Source organism: Leiobunum rupestre, chromosome 7 (genome assembly GCF_980474605.1).
Source record: "Leiobunum rupestre chromosome 7, qqLeiRupe1.1.hap1, whole genome shotgun sequence".
NCBI classification, from domain to species: domain Eukaryota; kingdom Metazoa; phylum Arthropoda; class Arachnida; order Opiliones; family Sclerosomatidae; genus Leiobunum; species Leiobunum rupestre.
Window position 1 is genome coordinate 9,393,525 of NC_143390.1, and position 10,739 is coordinate 9,404,263.

Genomic DNA, 10,739 nt, shown 5'->3' on the forward strand with positions numbered 1-10,739 from the left:
CTATATCGAATTGACAAATATCAGAAATTGTATCGGGTTCGTTAGAAAGAAAAACAAAACTACGTTATATTTATTTTTTTTATGCGAGGGAGGGATTTTGGATTGTCTTTATTGCGACGTGATTGTAGACGGAAGCGACATATTTGGTGGTGGTAAGGGTGATGTATTTTCAATATCAGACTGTTCGTTTACTATGTTTGGTTGTAAGGCTGGATATTCGATTTGCATATTATTGTCCATAACTGATGAGTCAACATTGCAACTTAAATTGGGCTCGATTATTGATTTTTCCTTAGACCGTTTATTACCGTTACTACTACTACTACTACTAATACTACTACTACTACTATCAGTGTTATCGATACCACTCAATTGAATAGGATTCCGTTTCTCATTTTGACTTGGAGTTGGGCTTGGGCTTTTATCTCGACTTCTTTTTGTAGTCCGTTTAAATGGTCGCTTTTCTAGCCTGGCATCATTATCCTCGGCTAAATCGATCATTGGTTGGTCGTCATTCAGATATTCAGCTACGTCACTGAAATCATCATCACCCCCCTTTATTCTAGCCAATATATCTAAAAGTGTTGGATCGCGATATTGTTTTCGCATTCCTTCTTCATTTGCGGCGTCAGTATATACTTCAATTGCTTTGTTTAAAGCGTTTTCCGTTTTGTTTTGAATCGCAACTATAATATTTAACTTGTCTAACTTGTTCATTAACTTTTTATTAGTTGATTGTATTTTCGGGTATTCATTAATTATCTTGTTTCGCTCGTTTTCGAATCGTTCCCTTTCATTTTCAAATGTTTTAACTACTTCGGCGAAACGTTTTTCAGAATCTACAGCGTCGCTTTCTAGCTTATTTATTATTTCTTTAAGATTTAGAATTGCAGCCTCTAAATCATTTTTCTCTGCGTTTAGATAAGAATAACCTTGCAGTTGCGCGTTTGCACGAGCGAGTTCTTCTCTCGCTCCGTGTAATTGAGATTCAAAATCATACTTCGTACGATCATATTCCTTTACAAGCGCCTCTTTCTCCGTCGAAACAGCATTATATGCGTCATTAAGTTGAGACAATTGTAAATTTAATTCCGTTATTTGAGTCGCCGCTTTTTTATCATTTTGTAAACCAGACAGGTAAGTAATTTGCTTTATTTGGCTGTCAATCTCTCGGGCTTGTTTGTCCATTAATTTTTTCAAATCCCGTTTACTTTCTAAAATATGCTTGTAGTTTACCAAATAATCGTTTATTTTCGTAAACGCGGCATCTACATCCACAATTTCGGGATTTAGTGCCCTTACAAGGCTTATTAAGCGAGCATTGCTTTGACCAATCGAATTTTCAGCGTTTTTAACTAAATCGTCTATTTGTTTTTGAAATTGAATCTTCTCTAAACCGGCGTCTGTTTGGATTTTGATTTTATTTTGTTCCAATTCTCGAATCTGGCGTATTAAATCACCGTTATCTTTTACAGTTTGCGTATGCTGTCGTGTCCGATCTTTCAATTCGGCAATGGTACCATGTAGTTTTTGCTGCTCGGTTATTAATCGTTGCTTTTCAACTAGCGAATCGCTCAATTTGGTTTGAAACTCGCTCTTAGTAAGATTATTTGTTTGCTGTTCAGTTGTACATCGCCGCAAATCATTTTCTAACGTTCTAATGGTATTTTTAGTCTCTTCCAACTGTCTATTTAAGTTGCTAATTTCGGTTTCTAGCGATGCAAGTTTATCGCTTTCGGTCCGTTTGGATTGTTGATATTGCGCGTAGATTTGTTTTACGAAAGCCAGTTCCGCGTTTACGGCTTTAACCTTTTGCCGGCACTCGTCATTTTGGGATCCCGGTGAAAGTATAGAAGCGAATATTTCTTTTACTCGATTCTGTATATACGCGATTGCTTCGGCATTCGATATTTTATTTTCCAAAGATACCCTCGATACTAATTTAGGCAAATTACCGTAAGTCGCTTGTAATATTTGTTGTATATACGTATTTATTCTCTCCATAGCATCCCGCTCTCACCCCCACCCCTAAGTGATTATAAAAAAAACAACTATAAGAAAGTTTACTATTTTACATGTATTTTATTAAAAAAAATTAATTCGAAAATAACGTAATATATTGCGTGTGTGTATGTGTGTTTTTTTTAATCGACACATAACGCTAGAAAACTAGCCATTTGATTTTCATCTAACGTAACGTTATCCGTCGCCGCGAGCTCGTTTAGTTGCTCGTTGGCAAATTCATATAGATCGAGGCATTTATATGGCGAACACGCATTGACACCCGACGACACGTCGGTGGGTTGGACTAATGTTTCTGTAAACGCGTCTAAACGATTTTGAATGGTCGAATTTTCGAAAGCTCGTTCGGATATGGGATATTTCGACAAACTAATAACGTAGTCGTTAAATTTCGGGTTTAATTTATTTCTGAGATTATAATACATCGCCATATTGTATTCCTGCAGCAATAAAGTAAAGAATACGTATTTTTCAGCATCGGTAGTTAATTTATCATAAACTCCTCGCAAATCTATTTCCGGTACGCGATACGCCGAACATAACATTGCCGCTCCAATTCCGGTAACGCACGATTGAGCAATGTCTTTAACTAGCGATACATACGTGGGGACAGTTTTGCTGTTATAGTAGGGTGGCAATATCGCCACTTTAGCGTCGCATGACATTTTTGTCCAAGCTAATATATCATTCGCGTTTGGAAGTGGAACCTTGTACGCGCCCATCGATAAAACAGGGCCTACCATTTGACGCAAGATTAATAAGGCTACGCCTTGTTCAATTAAAGTCGGAGCGTGCAACGCAAACGAAATGGCATCATCCAATTCCACCATACGCGCTGTGCTTTCTATAGCGGCTTCAAAATCTGATACGTGGCATAGTTCTGAAATTGCAATTCGGGAGCTCTTTTTACCACGATAATATATATTTGGAAATACGATCATCCCGTCCGGTTGAATATAATGTCCCGATTTAAAAGGGAACGTGAGAAAAATTCCAATAAATTCGATCGGTACTTTCTTTTGTCGGTGTACGTCTAAATTGTAATAGTAGTCGATAAATTGCTGATCAGTTGGCGCTTGGAATGTGTTGCGTATAGGTTTTAAAGATTTTACGTCATATTTAGGCACAAATGAAGTGTCGTAAACCAGATCACCGTATTCTACGCGATCCTCGTAAAAAGCGGTCGTCGCTACATAATCGCTAAAATCGGATCGAAACAGCAACGTCGCTAGTCTAGCTTGCCATAAAACATTTCCTTCCAAGTTTTTCAAACACGTCGCGTTTAACGAAAAGAGTATATTTTGATACAAGTACGAAGCGAAATCGGTGTTTTCGTAATAGTTGTACACCGTTTTATTATCAAAACATAATCTTTCAAATTGAGCGATATTTGCCGTGGAGATCGGAGCAACATCTAAAATATAATTATAAATCGGTGGTGCTTCCGGGATGCGCGCTAGTATCGGACTCTTAATAGGCAATAATATATTGTCCCCTTTTACAATATTTATCGTTTCGAGTAGAGACCTTATTTTATTTTTAGTGAGAGCGTCGTGGAGATCGCTTTCAACGTTAAATAACTTGAGCACTTCGTCTAACGCTTTATAAATTTTACCCTGAATGATGAAATTAATATACGGATGCCTGACGACTGCGGCAGCTTTTTTCTCCAGAAAAGTAGTAGGCTTACCACCAAATACTATTCTTTTTATTATTCGCTGTCTCCTAAGTTCGGCGTTATCCGCGAACTCGCGCCTGGTTACAAACATGGTTTCGACAAACGAGGACGCACTATATACCCAAGAATTCGAATCGTTTATAATTGAATTTTGTCGCGCCACTACCGACGAGACAACCGTGCAAGCAATTTCACCGATATTGGAATCTCTTAAGCAATCGGGCGTATTAAGAATACTAATGAACGATCCATTCCATATCGAAGCGCTGTCGTGTCTACGCGCGTATATCCAATCAAAATCCCATTTATCTCAAAATTTCGTGGCTAGATTCTTGGCACTGGTCGGTTTGAAAATTCGAGTAACACCTAATCACGTAGGGTACTCTAACGATTCGTACGTTGCTAAAGTTATCGCGAATAACACAAAACCAATCGATACGGTAACAAATTTAACTATGAAATCAATGCGCGACGAATTGCGAGAGAGCATTAACGCGGCGGAAATATATACGAAATCGTGCATAAATGTACCGTCGCTATTCAAAATTAAATTTACTCCGGAATTGATACCGAAACTTATAAACGCTCAAAGCAACTTATGCAGGACTATAGAAGAAGGTAATCGTCAGAATGGTAGAAAAATAGATCCATATATTAAATCACGAGTCCGATATTAAAAAAGTCTACATAATTTTTAGATATTTATTACATTAATAAACGAAGCCATATAAATAAAGTCTTGAAAAATAAAATATCGACTACTTTCTCGGGCAGAGATGCTAAACGTCAAATATAACGATCATATAGCGGCATTAAACGTGGTTTATTTTGGAGGGTTAAGTGTCGTTGAAAAAAAAACAATGTAAAATACTCGCCACAAATTTCCATTACATTTGTGATGCGGGTTTCTAATTTAATTTATTCTACCTACATATTTTTTCAATGGAATAAAAAAAATGCATTAATTTTTATCGGGAACCAGATCTCGATCTCGAACGACGCCGCGTAGAGGTTCGATTGGGACTTTTAGTGCCTTTCTTCGGCGGACTTGCTGATCGCCCGCGTTTACTCGTCAATGATTTACGTCGCTTCTTAGTCCCGGTGTTGGTTTTAGTTCGGCGACCAGCGGGACTCCTACTCCGACTCCGGCTACGACTACGTGATCGACTACGACTAAGTGATCGGCTACGAGAACGAGCCATTATTAATTTTTCGTTTTCAGTTATATTGTAATTCGTATAGACTATATTACTTATATAATAATAAGTAAGACTCGAAAATGGTGTAGACGAATATAAGAAGCAGGCAGCGTATGAAGGTTCAAATAGCGAGTACACTATAGGCTTAGTAAATGTGATCGACACGCTATTGCACGTCGCGGAGGGTAGCCACGAATGCAACGTTGATATGACGCGGTGTTTCGCCTCGAAGAAAATCGAACTCTCTAAATATTTCAACGCTATAATGTCTGGTTCGCTACAACAAACTAAAACGTCCTCGCTATCGTGACTGTGGAGTTCTTTATTAAATTTTGTACACTCGTAACTTGCAATTCCGTTTTCACAAGAGTACGCCAATGATGTGAGACCAATATCGACGCTTATTTCAAAATCTCGCGGTAGTATTTCATATTGCTCTATAATATAGTCGTGTATCGAGTTTAGAAACTCTTTCTTATCTATAATTTTCAATTTCATCGCGTAAGTACTCTTTCATCGCTAAATATATGGGCGTGATAAGTAATCGATAAATTCATCATCGATAACGCAGTCTCAGGGGGGGGGGGGTTGTTTAAAAACTTGAAACAAAATGAGCTTCGATAATAAAAACGAAAATGAAAGTAATAACGTTAAAATTAAAACTTTTCTCAATCACGAAAAATCCGATTTAATTGTCGGCAGCGAATTATTAATTAATTCTAAAGGACCTGAGCAATCGAATCAACTTACCAACGATATAAGCAACGATTCAACACCAAATCCAACCACCTCGGGTAAATTTCGAAGCCAAAACCTAACTAGACGATTGCGCAACGATCTAAAGTTTAAAAGGCAATTACGAAGGATCCATTTATTGGTCGATACGCCAATTAACTCAAAATTAAAGCAATTACAGCACGACCAGTTTTTATCGCGAAAGAAAAGGGCGAAGCCGTTAAAAATGAAAGCGGTGACGAATTCTGGCACGAACACCGAATTATTGATATTCGCCAATTTAAATCATACGGATAAAGATACCCTTATTGGCGAAAACGGCGGAATCGAGGCGTTCATCGAGCCGAACGTCAACCTGAAAGATATTGATATCGATATTAACGAGTATAATATCACCCAGCCGATCATCGAAACGAACCAAATTATCGAACCTATAACGGATTTCGACAATCAGCGCGATGAACATGACGGTTTCTCCAAAGTAGCGCTTGTAAATATTGCGAGCAAAATGAACGCCTTGTCAGCTACGTGTGATAAATTTGAACGGAGCATTGCCGGCACTTTAAATGCGTCGCGTGATAAAAATTCCGGGAAATATAAAATTTTAAAATGTTTAAAAAAGATCGCAAGATATAGCAAATATCCGTTGTTTTGGGGAGCTACGGGGATAGGAGTTTACCTAACTATAATAAACTGTCTACAATTTATGGGGAATCTCACGTGGATAGTTGCAGCTTTCGCTCATTTCTAAAGTATCAACTTTTCAAATTTTATGTAAACGCTCATAATAAAACTTTATAGCTCGATTTTATAAGTAAACAAAAAAATTACGTTTTATTCTAAAACATATACGCCGAATAAAAAGTAAAACGATTATATAAATCAAAATTGAATTATGTATGAAATCACACATATATTATTACTGTTATATAATATTGTTGAGACATTTATCGCTTATTTTTATTTTGGTTACAACTTCGATATAGTTCGATCGCGCGCCGATATCGGAACCTTTATTAGTAGTTTGCATCGCTCTACTTCCTTCGTTCACGTACGATTTTTGTTGATCGAATTTTGCCAGGGCAGTTTTTGGTCTCTCTCCGGTATACGCCGATAGCGGTGAGTGAGTATACGAGGACATATTTGTTAAGTTTTTAGTGGTTATAAATTGTAATCCGTAAGTTAAGTATATCGCCATAACTCGAATCTCGTCGGCGGTTTTCGGATCAAAACTATCTTTACTTAACACGTAACACCAAGTAAATTTTACATAGTTACTTAAAAACAACAAAACGTTGTACATAAAATAAGGAAGCTCGGAACAAAATATAACGCAACCGTTATACTCGGATTCTATACGATTAATTAATGTCGAGGTATCTTTAATCGAGTTTTTGGTTTTCGAAATATACGCCTCATAAATGCTGTCGCGTACGCAAACTATTGACGCGGTCGGAATGTTGATATCGAAATGATGGCTATGAAATCGAATCCAAATAAAATCGGAATTAGTATACAGTAAATCAATTTTAATTATAGGCGATATTCTGTTGATAATATCGACTCCAATTTCTTTTTGGAGATGTTTAACGTCCAACGATTGTTGAATTTTATCAGCTGAAATATACGCGACAATATCCACGCCAAACGCTCTCGGAGTGGGACCCATAAAATCACTTTCGCAAGCTAATAATTTGTCGATGATCGTCTTAGCCCCCGGCTTCGATATCAGCTTTAGCGCGTGACGCAAATTTAAATCGCGACACAATAGCATAAATTGGGCGATACCTTTCGCTTGCGGTTCGATAGTTTCATCGCTCGCGACTTCGATAATACGCGATGCGAGGTAGTTTATATCCTCGGCCAGACAGCGCTCGGTATTGGATCGACGTGAAAGCTCCATTATGGATGTATATATCCAAAGACTCTATTTCCACGAATTTAGGGTCGTCGGAAGTATTCAATATTTCACTATACTTGTCGTGAATGTCTATGCTAATGACGTATAGAATATACAGTTCTTTGCTTTCTGAATTAATTATAAATGGAGATACGACGATATTATTAGTCGCGTATGATTGATTCGACATCTTCACGTCTAATGCGTTCAAACGAAAGGGTGACAGGGGTTTTATATTACCAAATTATGGCAAAATATACATAACTAAAGAAAAAAAATAAAAAAATATAACCGTAACGCTCGCGCCAAAATCAAACATTAACAATACAACGAACCGATCAATCATCTGTAAACAAATACTCTTCGATATCGTTATCGCCCGCAATTTCCAGCGGTACATTAAGCATTTTATTATTACTAGAGTGTTTCCTTACGTTAAGTTTAAACGCGCTATTGCTACTATGATCGTATTCTCTCGGATATTCCGCCGACACCAAATCTATAAATTCTTCCGTACACGCGTTTAACTGAGTGTGTTTCAATTGATCAAAGGTCGTCGTTGATAGCGTTAGCTCTTTGTCCTGTAATCGCTCACGATTTTCGTCCTCGAAACGTTCACTCGCAATATCATCGTCGAGGAGGTGCAGATTATTAGCCGAAACTACATCATTTTCTTCAAACTCGACATTGATATTTGATGTTTTATCTTGGGCTTCAGTTTCAATATCAAGAGTTAAATCTGGGTTCCCTAAATGAGTTGGTCTATCCGCATCGTCGCGTTCGTGGACGCGCGTTGATTTATCGTCCTCAATTTCGTAGACGGGGATATCATAAAATTCCACGTCAGAATCCTGATCCTCCTCTTTTTCCTCTTCTATTTCTTCTTCTTCTTCTTCTTCAAAATCGATAGAGCCTCCGTTGATTCGACGATGCTGTTGTATAATAGCATCTCGATTTTGAGTTCGAATGGCTCGTTGCTCTTCGGAACGTGCCGCTCTCGACGACTGTAAATTTATTTTTGGTGATAACAACGTTTTAACCGATACTTTATTATTAGGTGGGGATGATGACGATGGAAATAGTCCATTTCCGTCAGCCACCAGTATGGACGTCGGCAATGGTGGTTTTTGCCCATTAGATTTTCCAAAGTCTGTATATTTCTTAGGTGGATTCGGTACCATTAACGGCTCGCTCACCGAAGCAACGTTAATTTTACTATACTCTCGGATAACGTTGTTATTAACGCCACCAACAAGTCGCTGTTTGAACGCCGCGATCGACGTGCCTAAAACGCTAACTGCTAAATTTTTCATAACAATAACGTATAAATTGGGTTTAAATTTAGATTCGGTGTTTTGCAAGTAGGCTAACTCGTCTTCTTCCAATCTCACGGATATATTATTCGGATCGATATAATTTTTCATTTTGGGCATTTTTTCCGTCAAGAATTCTAAGGCCGCTTTAGTCGCTAGCTTCGACATGATCACCGGCAACTCTCTAATAGATAACGAATTATACCTATTTACTAAATCTCGCAAAGTTTGTAAGTCCGCATTTTCGATATCGATATTGTTTAATATTTTAGACTGTTTGCAACTTTGATATAGAGCCGCTCGAGTAAACGCGTCGTCCGAATTCATTATGTACGATAAATTCAGATGGCGATATATCCTTTGTACCGTAGTATTCTTTATAAGTATAGTGTTTTTACTATATACACTATTTTATTATAAGTTCGACAAAAACATTGGAAAACGAAACGACGAATTAGCCGAAAAATTAAGAGTCGGGCCTTTAGCTACGCTATTAAATGGCTCTGGAATTAATAACATACCGGGTTTAAATATCATATCTACAAATCCAGAAGTCGCTAAAGCGAATAATTGCGGCAAAGGTCCCGTTTACATTGGTCAAGATGGATCCAACAACGATTGCGTTCAAATTTGCGCGAATGATTCGGCGTCGGTTTTAAAAGTCAAGGAGGACGAAACTTACGTATACCGTACGACATTATTGAAACCTGGCGCTCATTGTATTACGGGTCCACGACCAGAATGCGATATGCAAACTACATACGCTATGATGACTATAAATTCGATAATCTGTCGCTCTAAATTTCCAAACATTATTGGTGGTAAATTAGGAACGACCGTAGTAGCGTGCAATAATAAATTAATAAACGATCCTCAAAATTATCTATGGGACTACAAACTAAATCGGAAATTTGACCCGTGGACTTCGATAATTACCGATGAAAATGAAATTTTGAACGATGGATCGTACCGGTTCCGATGTAAATTCAACGGACAAGATATACGGGGCAATCGATACGTCGAACATCCATTTAATCGCTTTCATCCATTATCAAATTATTGCGCAGACCTAGTGTACGGAGCTCACCCTGACGTCAAAACAGTATTTAAAGATGGCGACTCTTTCGAGTGCCATTGCGGAAATCCGGAAGATACTAGAGTTTGGAATATCCATCCTAATGATAAAACAAGTCAGTGTTCCAACGTTGTCCAATCTGTTAAAACTGACGTACGAAATAGAAAAATAATAACTGTACCGTATAAATGTTTTACTTTGTATTCCACGTTGGAAGACGTAGGCAATCATTTGCCGTGCCCCAACGATCAGTTTACTCGAGAAGGTAGTCAAATGTCATCGGTGTCTATAAAATTTACTAGTAACGAAAACGCTTTAATAGAACACCCAATGTACAAAGATTTCGATTCCGACGACAAAGGCGCGTACGTACATTTAGGTAGATTGATAGCTTAATATAGAACATTCGACCGTATTTTTTTTTCTTAGCTAATATTTATCAAATTCGATATTTGAATCGCTAGGTACGTTTATACATAAATTATCACCCGATACGGCTTGAAATTGAATTCTAGAATCTTGTATAGTTTTACATTTTTTTACCGAATATAATTTAGAATCTTCTTCGTCGCTACTGCTAAAGCTCAATACTCGACAAACTCGCTTCTTTACGGGTGTCGATCTCGGCGCAACTTCTCCATCACCATCATCCTGCGATGGGGAGGGGGGGAGGAGGGGGGAAAAGTAGTGATAATTTTGTTAATTTATATACACACTCGATTGTTAAATTTGGTTTTATTTTGTATACGTACCAATGTTTCTTTTAACGTCGCGATTCGACTCTCAGCAAGTGCCGGACACTGAGGTACAATGTAAT

General features: G+C 37.8%; 1 protein-coding gene across 1 annotated transcript; it reads left to right on the forward strand.

Moving 5' to 3' along the window:
- Positions 1–9,013: 9,013 nt before the first annotated feature.
- LOC149934367 (uncharacterized) lies at positions 9,014–10,318 on the forward strand. The gene is made up of 2 exons (XM_090153430.1): positions 9,014–9,073; positions 9,269–10,318. The coding sequence occupies exons 1-2, from the start codon at positions 9,014–9,016 to the stop codon at positions 10,316–10,318; spliced, it is 1,110 nt and encodes a 369-aa protein (XP_090009556.1).
- The last annotated feature ends 421 nt before the right edge of the window (positions 10,319–10,739 follow it).

Bases quoted from the DNA above. Each gene is read 5' to 3' on its own strand.
- LOC149934367 (XM_090153430.1), top strand. From the start codon at position 9,014: ATGATCACCGGCAACTCTCTAATAGATAACGAATTATACCTATTTACT. The intron at 9,074-9,268 runs GTTTGTAAGTCC...TTTTATTATAAG, and splicing joins TATTTACTAAATCTCGCAAA to TTCGACAAAAACATTGGAAA.